General features: G+C 42.2%; 1 protein-coding gene and 1 long non-coding RNA gene across 13 annotated transcripts in view; one reads left to right on the top strand and one right to left on the bottom strand.

The window, feature by feature from the left end:
* The window catches only part of LOC309617261 (zinc finger protein 550-like), a 148,315-nt gene that overhangs the window by 98,672 nt on the left and 23,490 nt on the right, over positions 1–26,153 (top strand). For 7 of the 12 annotated variants that reach the window (XR_014237860.1, XR_014237861.1, XR_014237862.1 and 4 more), the window contains exons 4-8: positions 6,618–6,829; positions 9,713–9,751; positions 11,694–11,820; positions 13,103–14,429; positions 16,694–16,848. Coding sequence is in view for 3 of the 12 variants with exons in the window: in XM_082369273.1 (XP_082225399.1) it covers positions 6,581–6,829; positions 9,713–9,751; positions 11,694–11,820; positions 13,103–14,429; positions 16,121–16,187 (1,809 nt within the window). In the remaining 9 variants the exon portion in view is untranslated. The other 5 variants (XR_014237867.1, XR_014237868.1, XM_082369275.1 and 2 more) reach the window with 5 other exon arrangements.
* On the bottom strand, positions 4,875–6,423 carry LOC309617313. Its single transcript, XR_014237936.1, has 2 exons — positions 6,346–6,423; positions 4,875–5,230 (listed from the first exon to the last, which is right to left on the bottom strand). It is a non-coding gene; the product is annotated as an uncharacterized lncRNA (long non-coding RNA).

Genomic DNA, 26,153 nt, shown 5'->3' with positions numbered 1-26,153 from the left:
AACACTACCCATGCCATGGCAAGATCCAAGCCATTAACTAAAGTTCAGGAAGTGTTTTAAACTTTTTCAATGTAAAGTTTATTTGAGGGGAATACACGAATATCAACTGTACAATCTGATGACTGATAAATGCATTTATCCATGAAAAAACTTCCCAATCTAGGTATAGAACAATTCTATGATGATGAAAAATGCCCACTTGCCTGATTCCGTGAGTCTCTGAGAGTCATTCACTTTCTGATTTTTTTCAATGTTGTTGTTTTGCCTATTCTTCCATTGGCATCTAAATTTAGCCTGTACTGGGGAATTCCCTGGCAGTCCTGTGGTTAGGACTGGGTGCTTTCACTGCCAAGGTTCAATCCCTGGTCGGGGAACTAAGATCCCACAAGTTCTACAGAGTGGAAAAAAAAAAAATTTAGCCTGTACTAGTTTTATGAAATAGAAGTATTTTATTGGAAATGTTAAATATATTTATCAGTTTTAATTAAGGTTTTTATTGATACTTTTCCTGGGTTTTTTAATTAATTACCTAGGCATAACAAAATTATGCATACCATCTAGTCAGTTCATGGCTGTCCTTGTGTACAGATACTTTGGTCTCCTTATTCAGGAACATGGTTTGCACCTTCATCTTACAGCGTTAGGCATCTCTTCCTGTGGGCCTTGCACTAAAGGATTCTATTTTGGGTTTTCCTCACAGCCTCCCCATGAAGCAGGTGCCTGACAGGCATCATTTTCCATAAGAGGAAATCGAGGCTCAGGGAGATAAATGTACTTGCTGAAAGGCAGGGAACTGATGAGCAGCTGAACCAAGCTGGAGACCCAGTTTGGCTGTACGTGGTGTTTGTGCTGTATAACCAGAAAGCTATGTCACATGGCTCCAGAATGGGCCAAGATCTGGCACGATGGTGACCATGATGATGATGGTGATGGTGATGACAATGACGTTGATGATGGCAGCTGGAATTGTAACCATCAACAGACCCATTCATTAGGGAGCACCAGGTGCTGCCCTATGCACTTTTCATACATTAACCAATAGACCCTCCTACAGCCCTGAGCAGTAGCTACAACATTATCCTATTTTACCACGGAGGAAATTGACACACAAACAGCTCATTGACTACCACAGGGTCACACAGCGCATAAGCAGTGAAGCTGGAATTTGACGCATCATTCGGCCTCCAGAACTGGATTCTTGGGTGCTACACAAAGGAGGAAAGGACATGCAGCAGGAAGGGGAAAGTAGAGGTGAGGGGGTAGTGGGATAGGGAGAATTTAATGGGATAACAGAGGGAGCCTATGGGGGGGGGGATAATTTGGTGATTCCCAGATGTTAGCAGTTCATGAACCACTAAAAAAATTTTTTTAACTAGAAAGCTCACACAGATTTGGTAAAAAAAGGACATTTCACACCCACATTTCAAAAAGTAAAGGACTTTTACTGGGAAAAAAGGCAGAGGATAGCATCTCACAATGGAGGGTCATCTTCTAATGTAAGTTGAGCTTAATGAGAGACTTACTGCATTAGCTGTATTTTCCTGACTTTGAGAGCACGGGGGTGTCAGAATTAAACGTGTGGTAATCGACAGTGCCTGGAACAGGCCTGACATGTGCTCAGTGTCAGTGGACATTAGTGATGGCCATTGATACCAGTGCTTTCAATTTAAATGGATGTACCTTTTATTTAACTTAAGTAGATTTATTCCAAGAGGGAAACATGCATTACTCTGGTAAATTGGAAAACCAGTTTGATTGGCTACAAATGGAGACTTGCCCTCAAAACAAAAATGAAATTGAAATAATGAAATCAAGTCCCAGGGAGCTCATGCTGCCTTCTAAAGCCTGTGAGTATAAAATTGTTCTCTCATAAAAAAGGGAAATTATTCACAGTCAGAGGAGTATCAACAACCAAGCACGAATGGAGACTTCCTTTTGAAAACCTTAAGGCAGAAAAAAGGGAAAACGTTCATCTTCTCAGTGTGTCCATCATGGCATGTGAAGAGGGTAATTATAATCCAGGCAAACAATCAGAAATATAATACATGTTAGCAGAAAGAAAAAAAAAATCCAATTGACCGTGCGTCCACTGCCGGGGGCCCAGGTTCGATCCCTGGTCAGGGAGCTAAGGTTCCCAACCCACGCTGTGCGGCCACAACAAACATACAAACAAAATCCAATTGAATAGTAACATACAAGGATAAGTAGACAATGTTAAAATAGCTTTTACAAATATCCTACATTTGTTCTTGGAAGTCTACAAAAGAAAGGTCTTGATAAAGGTAATCCATGTACCTCAGTCTGAGCAATCAACATTTTATTTTATTTTTTCATATTTATATATTTATTTAAGTCCCCACACACAGTTCTTTATGTCAGAGAAAAAAAAATGCAGTAGAAAAGATGACTTAGGAAAAATGCTCTTTGTTTTTGGTTAAGGGTAAGGATTATTTAAAAACACAAAGGTGGGACTTCCCTGGTGGCACAGTGGTTAAGAATCCACCTGCCAATGCAGGGGACACAGGTTCGATCCCCGGGAAGATCCTACATGCCGCGGAGCAACTAAGCCTGTGTGCCACAAGTACTGAGGCTGCACTCTAGAGCCCGGTAGCCACAACTACTCAGCCCTCACGCCTCCAGTCCGTGCTCCGCAACAAGAGAAGCCACCGCAATGAGAAGCCTGCACGCCGCAAGGAAGAGTAGCCCCTGCTCTCCACAGCTAGAAATAGCCCCCGCACAGCAACGAAGACCCAATGCAGCCAAAAATAAATTAATTTATAAAAATAAATAAAAAGAAATTAAAGAAATAAAAACACAAAGGTCATTAACCAAAGAAAATAAATTAATTGAAGCTTAATCAAAATTAAAGCTTTACTTTTCAAGAGATAGTTAAGAAAGTGAAAACTCAAGTCACAACCTAGAGAAAGATATTTGTAAGAACTATCTCTGAAAAATGACTGTGATTCTCAATATGTAAATGGTTCTTATAACAATAACGAAAAATAACGCAATTCAAAATATTCGCAAAACTTCTGAAGGCATGTGCCACCAAAGAAGTATAAATGGTAAATAAGAAAATGAAAATATGCTTCTCCTTATTACTCAGCATTGTAAACACATTTTAAAGCCACAGTGAGGGACTACTACATACTCATTGGAATGACTAAAATTCAAGCACTGACAATTTCAAATTAATGAAGAGATGAAACAGCTACAACTCATATATTTCTTGAGGGAATACAAATTGATAAATAACTTTAGAAAATACTGTTGTACTCTCTTGTAATGCTATACATACACATATCATACGACACGGTAATCTCAATTGTAGGATATCCTTAAGAAAAATTAAGTCTTATGACTCAGGAATACTTCGGTGGAAATATTCACAGTAACAGCAGCTTTATTCATAAAAGCCAAAAAACAATATAACGTTTGTGATTTTACTTTTTTTTCCCCCCGTCATGTGTTAAAATATCTAAACTAGTACCAAGACAGAGTGGCTCATGCTATGACCCAAATCTGAATGCTGAAACTTACTTCAATTTCTATTTCTTGCAAATATCTGGCTCTTTCAGGAGCAGAAACCTAAGGCCAGCCAATCAGAATATGCCTGGTCAGCTTTAGTTTTTCACAACCTTGTTCCAAAACTTCCCTGTGCCCCACATAAAGAAAATTAACCTTACTATGACCAATCAGCTATTGCCTAGTATGAATTCCTTGTTCTCAAGTATTTTTGTCTATGTAATCTGTGCATTCTGAATAGCTCTTCAGAGCTCCTCTCTATTTTCTAGACCGGATGCTTTCTAGTTCATGAGTCACTACTTAAAAGCAAACTATATCCCAAAATTAAAGTCTGTGAAATTTTAACACATGTATTAAGTTTTTTTTTTCATAATTGTATAGGTTTGCATGGTCTGAATTTTTAAAACTTATTTATTTTTGGCTGCTTTGGGTCTTCATTGCTGCACGCGGGCTTTTCTCTAGTTGTGGCGAGCAGGAGCTACTCTTCGATATGGTGCTCAGGCTTCTCATTGCGGTGGCTTCTCTTGTTGCGGAGCACGGGCTCTAGGTGCGTGGGCTTCAGTAGTTGTGGCACGTGGGCTCAGTAGTTGTGGCTCCCGGGCTCTAGAGAGCAGGCTCAGTAGTTGTGGCGCATGGGCTTAGTTGCTCTGCGGCATTGAATTTTTTTAATTCAATTTTACATTCAAATCTTGAAATCTTTCTTTGCTTCTTTTTTTTCATGCTTTTGGCAGGTATAGCAGTGCTACTTAGAGATATCTGACATGTTTTCTTATTGATACACTGGTTTATGTAGTGCATGTATCAATAGAAAGTATTTTTTGCACAAAGGGGCAGAGGTTTAAAGTAACTGCATAATACTAAACACTTCTGCAAAGTAATTTTAATAGATACCCAATGGCTGTTTGTGATATTTACTAATTTCTTTAGTCTTACCAACATTTGGTAATGTCATACTTCCTTAGGCTCATCAGTCTGATTGGTTTCATTTTCATTTTCCTAATGGAAAATAAGACTATTTTTTAAAAAATGTTGTTTGCTTTCATAATTCTAATCTGAAGTGGCATAGAAGAATTTTGCCTTCTCAGGTTTTAAATCTTTCATTTGTAGTACTTATCGAATTTATTATTTATATATTAAATCTTTAATAATTTATAGATGTCTCAATATCTTCCTAAGTGTTTTCTTGTCATTTCAATTTTTACGTTTTTTTTAAAGAAGTCTGCTATTATCATATAGTTTGTGTATATGCTGTGATAATTTTTATATTTGCTTTGAGAAGTCCTGCAAGGCATGCCAAATTAATAGTGTTGTGAAATGTGAAATAAAAAGGAGTCACTTCTGTCAAGGGATTTTTTTTTTTAATTATATATTTATTTATTTATGGCTGCATTGGGTCTTCGTTGCTGCGCGCGGGCTTTCTCTAGTTGCGGCGAGCGGAGGCTACTCTTCCTTGTGGTGCACGGGCTTCTCATTGCGGTGGCTTCTCTTGTTGTGGAGCACGGGCTCTAGGTGCGCGGGCTTCAGTAGTTGTGGCACGTGGGCTTCAGTAGTTGTGGCTCCCGGGCTCTAGAGCGCAGGCTCAGTAGTTGTGGCGCACGGGTTTAGTTGCTCAGCGGCATGTGGGATCTTCCCGGACCAGGGCTCGAACCCGCGTCCCCTGCATTGGCAGGTGGATTCTTAACCACTGCGCCACAAGGGAAGTCCCCTATCAAGAGATTTTTAACATGGAGCTGGGAGGCTATTAATTAGTGGACCTCCTGCACTTCCCCATCTTGTGAAACCATAAACTTTTTATTTATTTATTTATTTATTTATTTATTTATTTATTTATGGCTGTGTTGGGTCTTCGTTTCTGTGCGAGGGCTTTCTCTAGTTGCGGCAAGTGGGGGCCACTCTTCATCGCGGTGCGCGGGCCTCTCACTATCGCGGCCTCTCTTGTTGCGGAGCACAGGCTCCAGACGCGCAGGCTCAGTAGTTGTGGCGCACGGGCCTAGTTGCTCCGCGGCATGTGGGATCTTCCCAGACCAGGGCTCGAACCCGTGTCCCCTGCATTGGCAGGCAGATTCTCAACCATTGCGCCACCAGGGAAGCCCAACCATAAACTTTTGATCTGGGTGAACCTGCAAATATTCCAAGGATTCTGCCAGAACACCTGCAACTTGTCACACTAATGGACTATTACTTCCCTGTAGTGATAGCCTTAGCACTCAGTCCTGTTCAGCCGAGACTAGCTTCTGCCTCCAACTCCAATTAAAATCCTTTGTAATGCAAACCTCTCTTTGTCTTTAAAAGCTCCTTACTTTTATTCCCTAGCCCACCCCCGCGCCCCACCCCCACCCATCCCCAACCCCCCCACACCCCAGTGAAAAATTGTCTTCCACGAAACCGGTCCCCGGTGCCAAAAGTGTTGGGGGCCGATGTCCTAGCCCGACATCTTTTTTGTTGCTACTTAAATGTGTGCCCCGAATTGCAATTCTTTGATCCCAAGGTAACGCGTTGTGCTTGATTATTGCCTCTCAGGTTAATTTAGGTTGACAGTATCCACTATACAGTTATGTTTTCTAATTTCATGTATTTTTTTTAGCCAATAATCAACATACTTTATTGCACATAATTCCTTTTTTTATTCCAAAATCTTATTAACTTGGTTTTTCCTATTTGAAAGTACTTCCAAGGTTTTCATAAAAAACAAAAACAACAAATAAGGACTCTGGCTACTCTCAGTCTTTACACAACTGGAATGCTTTTTTTCTAATCTTGTATCAACTTTTATGTTGAGAAATGAGAGTTAAATAAGAATTTTGAAAAGATTATACATACAGGGTTTGATGGGTCTGCTTTGATGTGTTGTTCTTCCCGCATGGACTTGGCCCATTAGTGTCCCGGAGTTTGGGGGAGGGTCTCCTCCGCACCCGACTCGGTGGACCGAGGGGAACTACATTACCCAGGAGACTGTGTGCGGACCGGCCTTGTTCTCCACACCAGTGAAGGCCCCGAACAGGGGCTCTTCCAGGATTGTGAACTAGGAGTGGGCGGGACTTCCAGCTCTTTCCTGATGGAGGTCGTTTGGCTGCTTTTGCTGCCGTCTGCAGGACCCGGGGCTCAGGATCACTCCGTGGAGCCGAGCTTAGAGAAACTGGAAAGAGCCCGAGGGGCGCCGTCGACACTGCCCAGGAGTGAGCGGGTTGCAGAACCCGCTTCCGGGATTTTCGGCCTAGGTCTCCGCCATTATCCTGCGCGTCTCCTGGCACCACCGCGCCAACGGGGTCCTATGTCAACCAACGCGGTGCAGGACCCGGCCCAGGTGACTCTTCCGCCCCGCCCACACACCCCCGATCCTGACCCAAATCCTCAAGCCCCCAGGGAGGGTCTCCTGCTCAGGGCACTGGGGTTCAGTCCCCTGCTTCCAGAACTTTAGGTGTGCGTGTGTGGTGGTCCCATTTCTGACAGGCTGTGTGACGCAGTGTGGAGCGTGTTAAAGGCTGTGGGCTTGGCCCGTGCAAAGCCTTGGAGGTGCTCAAGAGCCGGGAGCATTTGGGAAACCTGGGGTTCGAGTCATTTCTGCAGGGAACAGAGAATTTAGGGAGGAGTCAACAGTCTGGGCCAACTGTCAGCATTCTGGGAGCTGTGGAGGGTTGTGAATAAATCAGGAACACGGTCTGAGTTAGAGTTTTAAAGTATTCCAAAGGCTGCTCAGGGGAGAACAGACTGGAACAGACTGGCTTCTGAGGGTGGAGGCAGGGAGACCTGGGAGAGCCCAGTGCATTCCACTCTAGAGAGTAAGGTGGCTTCTGGACCAGAGTGGTGCCTATGCAAGTTGTTAACCTGAAACAAATAGACTGATGGCTATTTCTCTTGCAAAGATGGTTCCCCCCTCTCCGCCCCTGTCCTCCCCCCCACATCCTCCCCACCCACCATCATTAGGGAATTGCAATTGGGGTGTGCAGCCATGGTGAGCTATCACTTTTATGGAGATTAAAGAAGGAAGTTAGAAGGGCTGTAGCCACCAAAGAGTCCATGGTTTTTTGTTTTTAAAGAGTCCATGGCTTCTCATTGGCTGAGTCCTTTCCAGGAAAGAAGGAGTCTTCATCCTTTTGGATTCCGTTATTGTTTCAGGTTAGTGAGGGCTGACCCCTTCTGGTGTGCCAACTCTAATTGAGGTTTCTGTTTACTAATTTTTTTACGAAGGAATATAAGTAATAAGATTCTCAGTAATTCTTAAAGATAATTGGCAGGATTTCCTGGTGCAGTGAATGTGGCTCTGACCTAAGGACAGAGTAAAGGACAATAAACACTTTCTTTTGGCTGAGCATCTGGAAGACGAGACCAGCAACTGATGTGAGAAGTCAGTTTTAGGGGAGAGATTAAAAGTTGGATTTGGGACATGCTGCTTCTGAGATTCCAAAGTTGAGGTAACATAGGGGCTGGTGGAATCTGTAGTCTGGAATTGAAGGAGGAGGTCTGTGGCTCACTGATGTCCATGTGGTTACAGACTAAGTCCTGGACTCCAGCCAAGTCAGAATCTCAAATTTAGAAGGGAAAGTTTGGTCACTTTTTTGGGAAAGGGGACCTGAGATGAAAGAAGAGAGACCTGGGGCTGGCGGGCAAGGCAGAGTAGGTGAGACTTTCTGAGGCTACCTGAAGATGGGAGGGTCCTGTGGTTCCAGAGCTTTCTGGGGAAGCAAAAGTATAAGGAGTAAGGAGTCTTGCCTGGGATGGAGATGGAGAAGGAGGTGTGAGGTTGTGTAGATTCACTCCTCTGAACACTTAGCCAACTGTGCATTCATTTTTGAGCCAGCAAAAAGTGGGTAATGTTGACCAGTCATTGAAGCCCAGGCCCAGTCAAGGGCAGAGGTGCCTCAGCTCTCCCAGGAAACTACAAAGTTAAAAAGGTATAGATTTAACAAGTTAATCTTGTGTAAGCAAATAATAACTGCTTAATATGTCTGTGTATAATAATAATAATAATAATTAATAAATACATATATATACATACATATATATATAAAATTTAGTTTTTGCCTTGGGCTCTTTGCATAGAAGGGGCTCTGAACCCCTTGGAATTTCCTGGGGGTTAGGACTTTTTTTCACAACTAGCCCCTTTTGTCACACAGGAGTTTATTACGATGAGGTGACTTAGGGCAGGGCCCCTAGGTAGACTCAGGATGGGACTGGTCACCAGAAAAACCAAGCAATTAGAAGTTTATACACTCCCCCACCCCCCCAACCCTGGGGCCTCCCAAGGATCAGAAGGAAACTAGAGATTAGGTATAAAAACTGCTGAAGAATGAATTTCAAGGTTCCTTCAGATTGGTGAACACATTGAAATTGTGGAAGTGCTGGGAGGGTGGCATGTACTGAAAGGGCCTGGAAACACCCTGGTGCCCTCCAGCACCCCACCCCCCCAGACCTAGATATCTCTTCCATTGGGCTGTTCCTAAGTTGTATCCATTATAATAAACCAGAAAAAAAAGAAAACTGTTTTCCTAACTTTTGTGGGTCCTTTTAGCAAATTATCATAACTTAGGAAAGGTTCATGGGAAATCCTGAATTTGTAGTCAAGTAGAACAGAAGTACCGTTAACCTGGGAACCAGAGATTGGAACTGGCCTCTCTAAAGAGGGCAGTCTTGTGGGACTGAGTCCTTAAACCTTCAAATTCTGTCCCTAACCTCAGGTAGTGTCAGAATATGATTAAATGTCGGTCACCCAGTTGATATCACAGAATCAGATCATTGGTGGTGGAAGAGACATCATATATTTGGTGTCAGATAGGGAATCACAGAAATCTCAAGGTATTGATTAAAAGTCACATTTATATAATGACTTGAAAGACATGTAGGAAATACCCAGTTTTCAAAAACATTTACAGAAATGTTAATCCTGTGTTCTGTAATAGCTCAGTCTTAGCATCAGATATGCACTAATGCATTTGATGTCTACACTAACATCATGAGATAGGCACCATAAATGTTGCCATTTTACGCATAAAGACACTGAGTCTCAGGGAGGTTGAGTCTTTTTGTTCAGGACCATAGAGTTGTCAAGTTATATCTCTGAAGACTGAGGATCCGAGGTCAGAGGTCAGCCTGAGATCACTCATCCCCAGGAAAAGGAAGGGAGGAAACAGTTCAGCCTTTACATCCACACCATGATCACCTTTATCTCAGATACTCCCTCTTTTCACAGGTTCGCATGGTAGCAGCAGCATTTATGGTCCCTGGACAGGTAAGTGGAAGAAACCCCAGTACCTACCCAGACGTCATCCCTACCCCTGGTCCTGACTCACAGATATAGGAGACAGTGTTGTCCTGGGATTGTGGGCCCTTAGGTCTGGGCCCTGGCATCATCTCAGGCACAGGACCATTAATCAAAGCCAGAAGTTGTACAGAGGTGTTCCCATGTGTCCAGTGGAGAAGGTCAAGTGGTGACGTGTCCTTGGGCACAGCCTGGAGATGAGACTGAGAGGGGAGTGTTCAGGGAACTGCAGGACCCATGACGTGGGCTGATAAAGACTGAGGGCATAAGTCATTCCTGGGATGGCAGCCTGAGGAGCTGGGTCTCTCCTGAGGGGGCGGGTCCATGCCACGTTGGCCGCAGAGGAGGGAAGTGATCTGACGCTGGGTCTGAAGAGGCTGCTCTGCCTGCCAAGAGGAGGAAGACTGGGGATGAGGGTGGAGCCGGGGGCCCAGTGGAGGGCACAGTCCTGGTAAATGTCGATTGTGACTGGATCCTGGCAATGGCTCTGTAGCAGGAGAGGAGGCGAGTCTCTCATTCTCGTTTGTGGTAGAGCTGATTTTCTGCTGTACAGGATGAGAGAGAGTAGTCTGACATGACCCCAAGATGTTTGACTCTAGGTGACGGTGGGGAAGCCATGTCTGAGACGGGAAGTCAGAAGTAGGAGTAATGGACAGAAGGACTGTCCAGAGTTCCATGTCCCCATGCTGAGTCTGAGATATTGCCGGGGTGTCTTGCCGGAGGTGTCAAGTGGGCCACTGGAAACACACACCTGGAGTTCAGGGAAGGTGGGGTTCAGAACTGAAGATACCCCTGAGCAGGTGGATGGCATGTGGACCAGGTCAGATTCCAGGCCCTCAGGTCATGTGTGGGTGCCATGAAATTTGTAGGCTGGGGAGGGTGTTCTCCGTGGACTGGCTTACCTCCCTGGGCACAGGGACAGGGGTGGCTGTCATCACTAAGATGGATGAGGCAGTGCAGTGACCATGAGTGTGTGGGGGGTGGGAGTGGCCTCGGGGGAGGTCCTGGTCATGGCACAGGATTCGAAGGGGTGGATAAGGTATGGATTGAGAGGCAAAGCAGGAATGGAGGTGAGATGACAGGGAGGTAAGGCCTGGGGCATTGTTTCCCCTCCACAGGCTCAGAGTCTTGTGATGACTGCGGTTGGAGCCTGAAGAGAGTGAGACTGGACGACAGACCAGCTGAGGGCAGATGACCGCAGCTGGGACAGGGTCTTGGGCTGGGGGGCTGGGCGGCTGGGCTTGGAATGAGAGGAGCAGAGAGAGGAAGGGGTGAGTGGTGTGGGGTCAGCACGTGGGACACTGTGGAGGACGAGGGCTCTGGGCATCTGACCCTGCACAAGGTCTGGGTGCTGACGTGGGAACAGGGATCAAGGCCAGGTTGGGGGACGGAAAGCAGTGCTGGGACCGCCTGTAGCAGCGGGTCCCACAGAGGCCTGGGGAAGCACCGCGTGCTGGGTGGCACGTGGGGAACACGGTGAGGTGCTAAAGGCCTGAGGCCGAGGTGGTGGCCTGGGGTGGGGTGGGTGTCACGGTCTGGCACGTGAGGGAGCTGTGACCCTGCAGGGCTGGGCAATGGAGAGGGAGCGAGTGTGAGCATGGACTCAGGGCCCTTGTCCCCAGGCTTTACTCCAGGGGGCTGAGCACAAGTGTCATCTTATGTGGGGTGGTCTGTGTGATCTCAGGAGAGTCGACTCTGAGGAGAGTGGCTGGGGGTCTGTGTGGCAACCACAGAGCCTCTGTGAGACTGCTTGTCTCCCTCTCTGTTTTAACGGAATGATGTAACGCTAGCAGGTTCCTGTGGCATCAGGACCTGATGTGTCCTCTGAGCTGGGTCACTGGGGTGGACGACCATGACCTGGGGGTCCTGGTTGCAGAAGCTGCTGTGAACTCACTTGTCCCCCTCATGACAGGGCCATGTGATCTTTGAGGATGTGGCTGTGTCCTTCTCCCAGGAGGAGTGGGGTCTCCTTAACGATGCTCAGAGACTCCTCTACTGTGACGTGATGCTGGAGAACCTGTCACTTATAGCCTCTCTGGGTAAGGACCCATGTTCCCACACCATCGCCCCGTACGGGACTCTGCCCTTCTTTTTGCATGGCTCACTCTGTCCTTCCCAGCCTGGACCTTGGACACTGCTTACTTCCCTGACTTCCTGGCACTTGAGCTGCGTTCCCCCACCCTGTGTGTGTTCAGCCCTATACCATAGGTGCTGAAGCCTTTCACAGAAGGCTTTGGTTTCATAGGCTTGAAGCCTGCCCGACTGATACCACTTAGCTTTGCCACCGCTTGTTGTGTTGACTGTTCAGATGTGTGCAAGATCCGTATCACACGTTCTAACCCTTTTTTTTTGCACTGCCTGTGTCAGAAATTACAGACACTTACATGGTCAACATTTGTGGTCAACCCTAGATTATGTTTGCAAGACTCCTTAAGGTTCTTCTAGTGATACTTTTTTTTCCTGAAGTCTGTCATTGTTTGGTTCACTCTGGGCCAGTGTCTTTCTCCTAATGGCCCTATTTTCCTCTGAGGACTTTGATCTGGTAGGGTTCATAGTCACCCAGCCTGAGCTGAGGGGTGGAGGCAACCCTGGGTGCCTGACGAGGTAGGCCCCTCTCTAGTCATAGGAGGAGGGTTAATTGCATCCTGGGCCTGGTGAGTAGGAGCTGTAGGAAGGCGTGATACATTGATGAGTTCTAATCCTACAGGGAAATGTCCTTTCTCCACGACTATTTTAGTTAAACTCATCATGGCTGTACCTCATTCTATCGTTCTTCCCCATTTTGACACTTTGCCCCTTTTATGTATCTACTGTGAGTTCTTTCTCCTGGCTCTTTCTATCTCAGTGTCATCCATATTTCTCCTTTTCCTCTCACTCTGCAATGTTGTCTAGTAGTCTCTTCTTAATGTATCTTGGGAGGTGAAAGTACTTATATAGTCCTTGAACTCTTGGTAGTCAGGTGTGAAGGGTGTGAATGCCTTTTCCTGGAGTGGGACACACATTCTACCCAGTACACTTGTCACCACCGAAAAATCCTGCTGAACACCGTTGGCCGAGGAGTGGGTTGTTCCAGGCCTCTACTCCTACTACAGTGCCATATCCTGGTGTCCTGTGTTCTTGCTGTTATAAGATCTCTCCCTCTTCTGTGACCATCAGAAGTCTAGTACTCACAGTAGCCCCTTCTGCCACCTGTCTGCCTGCCTTGTTTGAATCCTACACCATGGACTTCTTCTCTGATGTGTCATACAAAAAGCTGTAATGGGCTCCTGTCCCACAAAAGTCTCCGTGCACTTTATCAGTATTTTTTTGTTTTCTTTTCAGGTTGTTGGCATGGAGTAGAAGTTGAGGAGGCCGTTTCTGAACAATGTGTTTCTGTAGAACACGTGACAGAAGACAGGAATCCAAAACTGGAGCCATCTAGCCTGAAGCCTCTGACTTCTGATACGAGTGCCCTGGCGGAGAAAGATGTTTTGTACTTGGCTGACAATATGTTCACATGCGGAGAGGTTGAGAAGGCTTTCCTAGGCAGCTTGGGCTTTCCCCAGCACCAGCCCTCCCACGATGGAGAGCATCCACGTAGAAGCAGACAGAGCAGGGAGGTCTCTCACCCTGGGCAAGGGCATCACGAGTGCAGCGAATGTGGCAAAGCCTTCAGTAAAAAGTTTAAATTCACAGAGCACCTGAGAGTTCACACTGGAGAAAAACCTTATGCGTGCAGTGACTGCGGGAAGTTCTTTAGACACAGCTCCAGTCTTATTCATCATCGGAAAGTTCACACAGGAGAAAGGCCTTATGAGTGCTGTAATTGTGGGAAAGTCTTTGCCCACAAATATAAACTTTTTGAGCACCAGAGAATCCACACTGGAAAAAGACCATATGAGTGTAATGAATGCGGGAAAGCCTTCCTTCGCAAGGATTCACTTGTTCAGCACCAAAAAATCCACACTGGAGAAAATCCGCATAAGTGCAGTGAATGTGGAAAGTGCTTCCTTTACAAAAATAACCTTCTTGTGCACCAGAAGATCCACAGTGGAGAAAGGCCTTATGGGTGTAGCAAATGTGGAAAGTCCTTTGTCTTCAAAAAAAGGCTTCTTTATCACCAGCGAATCCACACTGGAGAAAGGCCTTACATGTGCAGTGAATGTGGGAAAGCCTATGTCTACAAAGGAAGTCTTATTGTGCATAAGAGAATTCACACTTTAGAAAAGGCTTATGGGTGTAACAAATGTGGGAAATTCTTTACAAGCAGCTTTGCCCTCAATAGACATGAGAATGTTCACACTGCACGAAGGCGTTATGAGTGCAGCGAATGTGGGAAAGCTCTCAACGGCAAAGTTAAACTTGCTGAGCACCAGAGAATCCATACTGGAGAAAGACCCTATAAGTGTAATGAATGTGAAAAAGCCTTCATGCGCAAGTATACACTTGTTCAGCACCAAAAAGTCCACACTGGAGTAAAGCCTTTTAAATGCAGCGAATGTGGGAAGCCCTTCACTTACAAAACAAGTCTTGTTGTCCACCAGAGAATCCACACTGGAGAAAGGCCTTATATGTGCAGTGAATGTGGGGAAGTCTTTGTCTACAGAAGAAGTCTTGTTGTCCATCAGAGAATCCACACTAGAGAAAAGCCTTATGAATGTAGTTCTTTGTAGGTACCTCCAAGCTCATAAAAAACAAAGTTCACACTGGGGCAATGCCTTCTGGACTTATGCTTTCCTTCACTTGAGTTAATATCTAGCAGCACAATTCCTATGTAGTAGAGTAGGTGAATGTATACCTTATATGTGGCCAGTCAGACTTTTCTAAAATGGTAGTATTTTTTATAGTCTCACAAGAAGCACCAGTACATGAGTTCCTGTTCTTTACATTTTTACCAACACTTGGTATGTTCAGGCTTTTAATTTCAGTGATGTCATAGGTGTATCTAGTGATTTTAACTAACATTTCCCTATTGACACAATGTGAGTGGTTTTCCATATGTTAATTTCCAACCGTATTTCTTTTTTTTTTTTTTTTAATTTTTATTGGAGTATAGCTAATTTACAATGTTGTGTTTCAGGTGTACAGCAAAGTGAATCAGACAGCCATATTTCTTTTTTGAAATTTCTGTTCATGTAATTTTGTCATCTTAATTACTGAGTTTTGATGTTTCTTCATGGATTATTGATTAAGGTCCTCTAATGGAAATATTTACCAATATTCTTCCAGACTTGGTCTCATTTTAGTCACTTTTCCAGAGAAGGACTTTATTTATTTATTTATTTATTGGGTTTTTTTCTGGCCATGCTGTGGCATGCAGGATCTTACTTCCCCAACCAGGGATTGAACCCGTGCCCCCTGCAGTGGAAGTGCAGAGTCCTAACCACTGGATCACCAGGGAATTCCTCAATATGAAGCTTAGAATCCACTTTTCAATTTGTGCATCACAAAAAAATCCTACTAGAATTTTGACTGGGATTGCATTTAATCTTCAAGTTAGAAAGAGATACTGAGTGTCCCAATCTATAAACTTGATAGATCTCCTTTTATTTAGATCTTGCTTAATTTCTGTTAGCAGTCTTTTTTAGTTTTCTGTTTGTAGGTCTTAAACATCTCCAGGTAACTTAAACATCTCCAGGTATTTTCTACATCTTATGATATTGTGAAAGGGAATTTAAAAAAAGAAATCTTCAATTTATGAATTGTTCATACCTATTACACTTAGAGAGATATAAAACTAAGGATAGAAGTGATTTTTTTTTTTTTTCTTTTTGGGCGACCTGTGGGACCTCAGTTCCCTGACCAGGGATTGGACCTGGGCCACAGCAGCGAAAGCCCGGAATCCTAACCACTAGGTCACCACGGAACTCCCTAGTAGTGATCCTTCTTAATCTTATAAATAACATCTGCAAAGAGCTATTAGAAATACTATCCCTTTGAACCATTATTAAAGTATTCCCATTAGAATAAAAGGAGGACAGCTGCTCTTTGTTCTCTTATTTAGTATCATCCTGGAGTTCCAATTTCATTCAATACGAAAAAAAAAAAAAGGCAAAATAATGAATATGTAGCAATTGGAAGGGAAGAAATAAACCACCTAAAATATGTCCGCAGTTTTCATCTTCACTATGAGTCCAAATATGGACACTCAGTTTAGTGTCTGGACCCATCATAAATTAATTTTTTCATCACCCATTTGCTGCCCTTCTTACTTCCTTAGAACCCATCACCTTCTATTACACTATGCAATTTAATATCATAGATGAACTGTTTATTGTATATTTCTATCAAATACAGACTAAGTTCCAGTAGGGGAATATGTATTTACATGTTGTGCACTGATATATTCCATATTCCTAGAAACATGTCTGAAACACCTATGGTACATATTGATGTCTTGAAATACATAACAAAACGACAACGCTGATTTAACGTTCAATTGCACAACTGTGGGTATACTTTCTAACTCTCCTTACCCTGCCTTTCTCCTCACCCTGCCTTTTCATTCAGTTTCACTACCCTCAATGCTCTGAGTTATGGGACAAATCATATTTTGCAAAAAGCCTTTAAATCAACTAAAAAGTCCCAATAGTTATCTTATTGGCTTCCTTCTCTTATTAGATCTCAGAGGGTTTTTTTTTCTCACATTCCATTGGGATTTTGATTGTTTATTTCAAAAACCGGTTTTCCGCCATCAATTTCTGCCACTCCTGATGCATATCTATCTTTTTTTTTTTTTTTTTTTTGGCTATGCGACATGCGGGATATTAGTTCCCCGACCAGGGATCAAACCCGCTCTCCTTGCAGTGGAAGGATAACCTTCCTGGATCAGCAGGGAAATCCTGATATCTATCTCATTAAGCACTTTTAATAGCTCTTGGTAGTTACACAGTCCCAAATGTTTTTCAGAGTTTGTCTCCTCTCTGTCTGCAGACACTGTCAGTGCACTTACAAGTGATGTGGTAATCACTTCCAAGAGCAGATGACATCATTGGGTTCTGAACATTTATCTCGGGCTTTCGTGTCCCCATTGCAGACTCTCAGTTTCTGCCACGGCAGTCCTTGTTACGGGAGCGAATACGCATTTGGTAAGTATCTCTTCAGGTATCTGATTCTTAGAAAACATTTATGTCAGGAAACCCGAGAATATTCTTAAAATAAATTTCACTTCCTGATGTCAGGACAATAAAAAAAGGAACCGCCTTAGGTAGGTTATATATATAGATACATAGATATAGACAGACAGATAAGAACAAAGCCATAAAATCAGGAAAGGAATTTGCTGAGGAAACCAGAGGCATGTTGCCCCTCATCAACGTACATCAGGAGAGCCTGACACTTCCCCTCTCTCCTCAGTTGCATTGTTTTGAAACTTGTCTCACTGGCTTCTCACTAAACACACTGACCATAAACAGGGTTCACTGTAGAGGCTTCAAGATAAGGTAGGTTGTGAGTAATAAGATGAAGAAGATGAGTTCCTACTCTGAGTAGATGCCTAGTGTCTGTGTGGTATCTGCTGATGAGGGGCATGTTCTGTCATGGAGACTTTAATGATGTGTCTCTAAATTTTTATCCTTGGTGGAAGGCTGTTCATTGCATCTCAAGTACCTGGATGTTCTCTTTATCATAGTAATCAACACTCTACCCTCCTAGGGCCTCGGCTTCCATTCCTCACCTATAAAAATGGATCCATTCTTCTGTCATCTATCTGTCTATCGTCTACCTCTATATCGATCCTCTTTGCCTTATTGTGATTTCATCTCAACGACATAATTTTTTTAAAAGATTTTCTTGGTTTGATGTGGACCATTTTTAAAGTCTTTATTGAATTTGTTACAATATTGCTTCTGTTTTTATGTTTTGGTTTTTTTGGCACAAGGCATGTGGATCTATGCTCCCTGACCAGGGATCGAACCCGCGCCCACTGCATTGGAAAGCGAAGTCTTAACCACTGGACCACCAGGGAAGGCCCCCATTTATAATTTTTTTAGAGAGAAAAAAAATTGGACCAGACACCCTCTTAGAAGAATTGAATCAACCTACACTCAGTGAGAACAGGGCATTTAAATTAGACCCTACCTGTGTCTCCACAGAACCTCTATGATAAGGGGAAGTTATCAGTCATTACTACCTGTAACTCACTGGAGGTCATTATGAGTGGATTGACCCATGACCTCAACAATGTCATGGTTGTCAGACTCTCAGGTTTATGCAAACTTCCAAATTCCCATGCTGAACTCTGTTGACATATGTTTTTGTTATTTAACTTCACCTTGTGGTTCCTCTCAATATTCCTGGTTATTTCCCTTGTCCATTTTCTTATTCTGCTTCATTTTCTAATTCTGTAACCTATTTTCATTATACTTGTGGAATTCTTTTTTACTTTAAGAATTATGACTAATAGAACATAGTCAAATTTTAGAAATTTCATATAATATCTAGAATATTTATATCAAAGGCATTTACCCATACATTATAACCTGGGAGGGTTTATCACCACTCATTTGGCAATGCTTCCCATGTAATTTAACATAGCAAATAATCCTAATTAGCTTAATATCTCTGGCTCTGAGATTCTTCAGAGGCCCACTAGAGGTCAGAAGAAACTGAATTAGAATTTGATCCTTGGGAATTTTGTCAAAAATATCAAAAAGGTTTTAAAACACTTGACTAAGAAGTATCATAAGTCACTGTCAAACGTGTTTAAGTATTCACTTTACCAAAGTGACAATAAATAAAAGATTTCAAAGGCAAATACAGGAAGTTATAATAGATTACTAAAAAGATAAAGAAGCTTTACAATCTGCTATCAATAGCTGAACAATATATGTATATATTTGTCTTTATTGAATTTGTTACTATATTGCTTCTTTTTTTTTATGTTTTGGTTTTTTGGCCATGAGGCATGTAGGATCTAAGCTCCCCAACCAGGGATTGAACCTGCACCCTCTACTTTGGAAGGCAGAGTCTTAACCACTGAACTGCGAGGGAAGTCCCAATAGCTGAACAGTATTCTAAGAAAACACTGTCCTCAACAGAGACGAAACCAAATTTAGGTTTTAGCACCATCTTACTCTTAAAATTCATTTACTCAATTAAATTTATTCTATTCTTACTCCTGACCACACACAAAGCCCTCCCCCCTTCCCCCAGGGTTTCTTTTCCACAGACCTTCTATAACTTCCTTTTTTACCTTCAGATTTTGTCCTATGCCTTCTCTTTATCTCTCTCTTTTTAACCTCTCTTTAGGTCAAAATTACTTTCTCTTAACTAAGTGTATTTCCTTTCCTTGTACCTTCTTTTTTCTTGCATACAAAGATGTTTTCCTGACTAATTTTTAGTGTTTTTCATTACATATGTTAATTAGAATTATTCATCTTTAAAACCTTAATTTCTAGTGACAACTAAGAAGCAAGCAATTTTGAACTATCTCTTACATTAGCATTCTGTAAGTTGGCAAACTTATAAATACTATTTATAAGTGCTTTCTTATAGAAAATGTCTCCTGTGGCACCAAACATATATATTTTTTAAGTTTATTTTTGGCTGTGTTGGGTCTTCATTGCTGTGCGTGGGCTTTCTCTACTGGTGGCGAGTAGGGGCTACTTTTCGCTGGGGTACGCGGGCTTCTCATTGCGGTGGCTTCTCGTTGCGGAGCACAGGCTCTAGGCGTGTGAGCTTCAGTAGTTGAAGCACACGGGCTCAGTAGTTGTGGCACGCGGGCTTAGTTGCTCCGCGGCATGTGGGATCTTCCCAGACCAGGGATCGAACCTGTGTCCCCTGCATTGGCAGGCAGATTCTTAACCATTGCGCCACCAGGAAAGTCCCTGGCCAAACATATTTATTAATAGTCCTAAATATCTTTAATTTCCCTGTAGAAGGAAGCCTATGTTCAGTAATTAATTTCCCAGTGTCTTATTTGGGAATGATCTAGATAGTCAATAAACTTCCATCATTTAACTTAACTTAGCAAAACTCGAAAGTTTCAAGTTACCAAAATCTGGAGAGACTTTTTTCTTTTTTAAAATTGATTGATTTATTTATTTTTGGCTGCGTTGGGTCTTTGTTGCTGCGCGCAGACTTTCTCTAGTTGCAGCGAGTGGGGCTATTCTTCACTGCGGTGTGCAGGCTTCTCATTACAGTGGCTTCTCTTTTTGCGGAGCGTGGGCTCTAGGTGCGCGGGCTTCAGCAGTTGTGGCTCACGGGCTTAGTTGCTCTGCGGCATGTGGGATCTTCCCGGACTAGGGCTCGATCTTGTGTTCCCCGCATTGGCAGGCGGATTCTTAACCACTGCACCACCAGGGAAGCTCTTTTTTTTTTTTTTAATTGAAATATAGTTGATTTACAATATTGTGTTAGTTTCAGGTATACAGCAAAGTGATTCAGTTACATATATATAATTTTTTCAGATTCTTTTCTATTATAGCTTATTACAAGATACGGAATATAGTTCCCTGTGCTATACAATAAATCTTTGTTGTTTATCTGTATTAGTGTGTATCTGTTAATCCCATACTCCTAATTTCCCCCTCTCCCCCCATCCCCTTTGGTAACCATAAGTTTGTTTTCTATGTCTGTGAGTCTGTTCCTGTTTTGTAAATAAATTCATTTATATTTTTCTTTAGATTCCACATATAAGTGATATCCTATAATATTTTTCTTTCTCTGTCTGACTTACTTCACTCAGTATAATAATCTCTAGGTCCATCCATGTTGCTGCAAATGGCAATATTTCATTCTTGTTTTATGGCTGAGTAATATTCCATTGTGTATATATACCACAACTTGTTTATCCATTCATCTGTTGATGGACACTTGGGTTGCTTCCATGTCTTGGCTATTATGAATAGTGCTGCTATGAACATTCAGGTGCATGTATCCTTTTGAATTAGAGTTTTCATCTTTTCTTGATATATGCCCAGGAGCGGGATTGTTGGATCATATGGTAGCTTTGTTTTTAGTTTTTTTAAGGAACCTCCATACTGTTTTCCATAGTGGCTGCACCAGTTGACATTCCCACCAACAGTGAAGGAGGGTTCCCTTTTCTCTACACCCTCTCTAGCGTTTATTATTTGTAGACTTTTTAATGATAGCCATTTTGACTGGTGTGAGGTGATACCTTATTATAGTTTTGATTTGCATTTCTCTAATAATTAGCAGTGTTGAGCATCTTTTCATGTGCCTGTTTGCCATCTTTATGTCTTCTTGGAGAAATGTCTATTTTGGTCTTCTGCACATTTTTTATTGTGTTGTTTATTTGTTTGTTTTTTTATATTGAGTTTTTTGAGCTGTTTGTATATTTTGGAAATTAACCCCTTGTCAGTTGCATCATTTGCAAATATTTTCTCCCAGTTGTAGATTGTCTTTTCTTTTTGTTTATGGTTTCCTTTGCTGTGCAAATGCTTATAAGTTTGATTAGGTCCCATTTGTTTATTTTTGCTTTTATTTCTTTTGCCTTGGGAGAATGACCTAAGAAAACATTAATATGATTTATGTCAGAGAATGTTTTGCCTATGTTCTGTTATAGGAGTTTTATGGTATCATATGCTTAAGCCTTTAAGCCTTTTTTTTTTTTTTTTTCTGCACCTCAAAGCATGCAGGATCTTAATTCCCCGACCAGGGATCAAACCCGTGCCTCCTGTAGTGGAGGCACAAAGTCTTAACCACTGGACCGCCAGGAAGTCCCAGGCTTTAAGCCATTTTGAGTTTATTTTTGTGTATGGTGTAAGGGTGTGTTCTAACTTCATTGATTTACATGCAGCTGTCCACCTTTCCCAACATCCTTTGCTGAAGAGCTTGTCTGCTTCCCATTATATATTCTTACCTCCTTTGTTGAAGATTAATTGACTGTGGGTGTGTGGGTTTATTTTGGGCTCTCTATTCTGTTGCATTGATCTATGTGTCTGTTTTTGTGTCAATACCCCACTGTGTTGATTACTATAGCTTTATAGTATTGTCTGAAGTCCAGTGGGTTATGCCTCCAGCTTTGTTCTTTTTACTCAGGATTGCTTTTGCAATTCTGGGTCTTTTGTGGGTCCATATAAATTTTAGGATTATTTGTTCTAATTATGTGAAAAATGTCATGGGTAATTTGATAGGGATCACATTAAATCTGTAGACTGCTTTGGCTAGTATGGCAATTTTAACACTATTAATTCTTCCAATCCAAGAGCATGGGATATCTTTCCATTCCTTTGAATCATCTTCAGTTTCCTTTATTAATGTTTTATAGTATCAGTATCTTTCACTTCCTTGGTCAGGTTTATTCCTAGGTATTTTATTTTATTTTATTTTTGATGTGATTTTAAATAGGATTTTGTTTTTTTACTTTCTGATACTTCATTGTTATTGTAAAGAAATGCAACAGGTTTCTGTATATTACTCTTGTATCCTGCTACCTTGCTGAATTAATTAATTAGTCCTCATAGTTTTTGTGTGGAATCTTTAGGGTTTTCTATATAGAGTATCATGTCATCTGCATATAATGACCATTTTACCTCTTTACCTTTTTCTTGTCTGATTGCTGTAGCTAGGACTTCCAATATTATGTTGAATAGAAGTGGTGAGTGTGGGCATCCTTGTCTTTTTCCAGAATTTAGTGGGAAGCCTTTCAGCTTTTCACCATTGAGTATTATACGGGCTGTGGGTTTGTCATAAGTGGTTTTTATTATGTTGAGATATGTTCCCTCTATACCCAGTTTGGTAAGAGTTTTTTTTATCATGAATGGACATTGAATTTTATCAAAATTTTTTTTGTATCTATTGAGATGATCTGTGGTTTTTGTCTTTTCTTTTTTTGATGTGATGTATCACATTGGTTGATTTGTATATGTTGAACCATCCTTGTGACTCTGGGATGAATCCAACTAGATCATGGTGTATGATCTTTTTTTTGTGTTGTTGGATTTGGTTGCTAACATTTTGTTGAGAATTTTTGTATCTATATTCATCAAATATATTGGCCTGTGATTTTCTTTTCTTTCTTTTTTCTTCTTTTTCAAAGTCATTTAAATTGGTAGAATGCTTAGATGTTTACAAAATGCTTTTACATCACCACACTTAAAAACCTTCCCAGGGGGTTTGATCCCTGGTCCGTGAAGATCCCACGTGCCGCGGAGCAACTAAGCCTGTGTGCCACAACTCCTGAGCCTGCGCTGTAGAGTCTGCGAGCCACAACTACTGAAGCCCACACACCACAACTACTGAAATCCATGTGCCTAGAGCCCGTGCTCTGCAATGAGAAGCCACTGCAATGAGAAGCCTGCGCACCGCAACAAAGAGTTGCTCCTGCTTACCACAACTAGAGAAAGCCCACGTGCAGCAACAAAGGCCAAACACATCCAAAATTAAATAAATAAATAAATAATTTTTAAAAAAACCTTCCCAGGTAGGCAGGGCAAATGAATGAGCATTTTGTAGATGAGAACATGGGGCACAGGTAGATGGGGTGACATACAGCTCATATTGCTTGGAAGTGGTGGGACCATGGTAGAGCCATAGATTGCAAGTCTCTTTCACTCCAGACTATTATGGGTTTTACCCTGGGGGATTTTCTTTTTTGGTATTGTCTGTCTGATTTTGGTATCAGGGTGTTGGTAACTTTGGGAGGGTTCCCTCTTCACTCTTTCAGAAGAGTTTGAGAACGATCAGTATAGGTTCTTCTGTGTATGTTTGGTAGAATTCCACAGTGAAGCCTTCTGGTCCTGTACTTCTGTTTGCAGGGAATTTTTTTTTTTTAAACTACAGATTGTATTTCACTTCTAGTGATTGGTCTGTTCAAATTATCTTTCTTCTTGTCAATTTTGGCAGGCTCTGTGTTTCTAGAAACTTGTCCATTTCTTCTAAGTTTTCCAATTTGTTGGCATATCATAGTAATTTCTTATTTTTTTTGTTTTGTTTTTCTGTGGTATCAGTGGTTATTTCTCCTCTTTGATTTCTTCTTTTGTTTATTTGGGTCGTTTCTCTTTTCTTCTTGGTGAGTCTGACTAGAGGTTTTCAATTTTGTTTATCCTTTCAAAACACCATCTCATGGTCTTATGGATCTTTTCTCTTGTTTTTTGTTTGTTTAATCTCTATTTATTTCCTCTCTTACTTTTATAATTTCGTTCCTTCTGCTGACTTTGGGTTTTGCTTGTTCTACTTTTTCTAATTCTTTTAGGTGGTAGGTTAGGTTGGGGTTTTTTTTTGAGATTTTGTTTGTTTGCTTGTTGAGGAAAGCCTGTATCGCTATCAACTTCCCTCTTAGAATTGCTTTTGCTACATCTCAGATTTTGTAAGGCTGTGTTTTCATTGTCATTCATCTCAAGGTATTTTCTGATTTCCTGTTTGATTTCATCGTTGACCCATTGCTTTTTTAGTAGTATTGTTGTTTAGTCTCTGTGTAATCATTTTTTTCCTCATTTTTCTTTCTGTGGTTGATTTCTAACTTTATACCATTGTGGTAAAAAAAAGACACTTTAAATAATTTCTATTTTCTTAAATTTGTTGAGGCTTGTTTTGTGTCCTAGTATGTGGTCTATCCTAGAGAATGTTCCATGCGCACTTGAAAAGTATGTATATTCTGGTTTTCTGGAATTTAAAAAAATCCCAGGAAACAAAACTTCAGGACTGGACAGCTTCACAGGGGAATTCTACCAAACATATAAAGAAGAGCTAATACAAGTCCTTTTCAAACTATTCCAAAACATTGAAGAGGATGGAACACTCCCAAATTTATTCTACAAGGCCACCATTGCCCTGATACCAAAACCAGACAAAGTCACTCTAAAAGAAGAGAATTACATGCAGGGACAGGGGGAGAAACTATGGTTCTGGGTGTTGTTTGTGGTTGAAATCTTAGTGCATGGTTTGGCCACGTAACTTGTGGTTTTATTCTGTTGTCTTTGTGAAACAACTGAGTATCTTGTTACAAACAGGATAGGGCCAGTTTTAGTCTGATTCTGCAGTTACACATTTAAGGCAGGTTACCTGGCCTTTGCTCATATTCTCATGGAAAAGAAATTTAATATCACTGACATACTTAACATGATGAATATTTTAGGTTTTGACCAAATGTGTTCTGCCTAAGGTTGGGTTTTGCAAAAGCAGAACCTGACATAGGGTTCAACGACATATGATTTATTTAGGGGAAATTATCAGGAGAAGTTTAATGATAGAGTACAAGGCAAGGAAAAGAGCTAAGTAAGGGTGTAGGCTCAACTGGAATCTCCCTCAGCCTGATCCCTTTTGGAGATCTGGAATGTAAATGGTACCACACATTTGTCCCACCTTGAGACAAGGGAGTGTCTTTTTGTAACTCCAGGTCAGACAGTCCTTAAATATTTCCCAGATAGACTGCTTTCTTTGTTTACTTTTTCTAAAACATTGGACTTACCTGTAACTGCAGGAATCCATATATGAGGCATTTTACTTGGTGTTATTTCTTTTATTTATTTACTTATTTATTTATTTTATTATTATTATTTTTTGGCTGTGTTGGGTCTTCATTGCTGCGCACAGGTTTTCTCTAGTTGCAGCGAGCGGGGGCTACTCTTCATTGCGGTGCACAGGCTTCTCATTGTGGTGGCTTCTATTGTTGCGGAGCACGGGCTCTAGGCACGCGGGCTTCAGTAGTTGTGGCACGTGGGCTTCAGTAGTTGTGGCTCGCGGGCTCTAGAGCGCAGGCTCAGTAGTTGTGGTGCACGGGCTTAGTTGCTCCATGGCATGTGGGATCTTCCCAGACCAGGGCTTGAACCCATGTCCCCTGCATTGGCAGGCAGATTCTTAACCACTATGCCACTAGGGAAGTCTCATTTGGTGTTATTTCTGAACATGAATTTCTTCTTCTGTGGCAGAGTCTAGATTGCATAGCTATGATCATTCTAAAAAAGTCCATCAAAGGGCTTCCCTGGTAGCGCAGTGGTTAAGAATCCACCTGCCAGTGCAGGGGACAAGGGTTTGATCCCTGGTCCAGGAGGATCCCACATGCCGTGGAGCAACTAAAGCCCATGCGCCACAACTACTGAGCCTGTGCTCTAGAGCCTGCAAGCCACAACTACTGAGCCCACGTGCCACAACTACTGAAGTCCATGCACATAGAGCCTGTGCTCCACAACAAGAGAAGCCACTGCAGTGAGAAGCCCATGCACTGCAATGAAAAGTAGCCCCTGCTCGCCACAACCAGAGAAGGCCCATGCACAGCAGTAAAGACCCAATGCAGCCAAAAATAAATAAGTAAATTTATTTTTAAAATAAAATAAAATAAAAAAGTCCATCAAAGGGCTTCCCTAGTGGTGCAGTGGTTGAGAATCTGCCTGCCAATGCAGGGGACACGGGTTCAAGCCCTGGTCTGGGAAGATCCCACATGCCGCGGAGCAACTAGACCCGTGAGCCACAATTACTGAGCCTGCATGTC

The sequence above is a fragment of the Balaenoptera borealis genome (assembly GCF_965194805.1).
Source record: "Balaenoptera borealis genome assembly, chromosome: 19".
Taxonomy (NCBI): domain Eukaryota; kingdom Metazoa; phylum Chordata; class Mammalia; order Artiodactyla; family Balaenopteridae; genus Balaenoptera; species Balaenoptera borealis.
The sequence above is the reverse complement of the archived record's forward strand: the minus strand, read 5'-3'. Positions and strand labels throughout refer to the sequence as shown.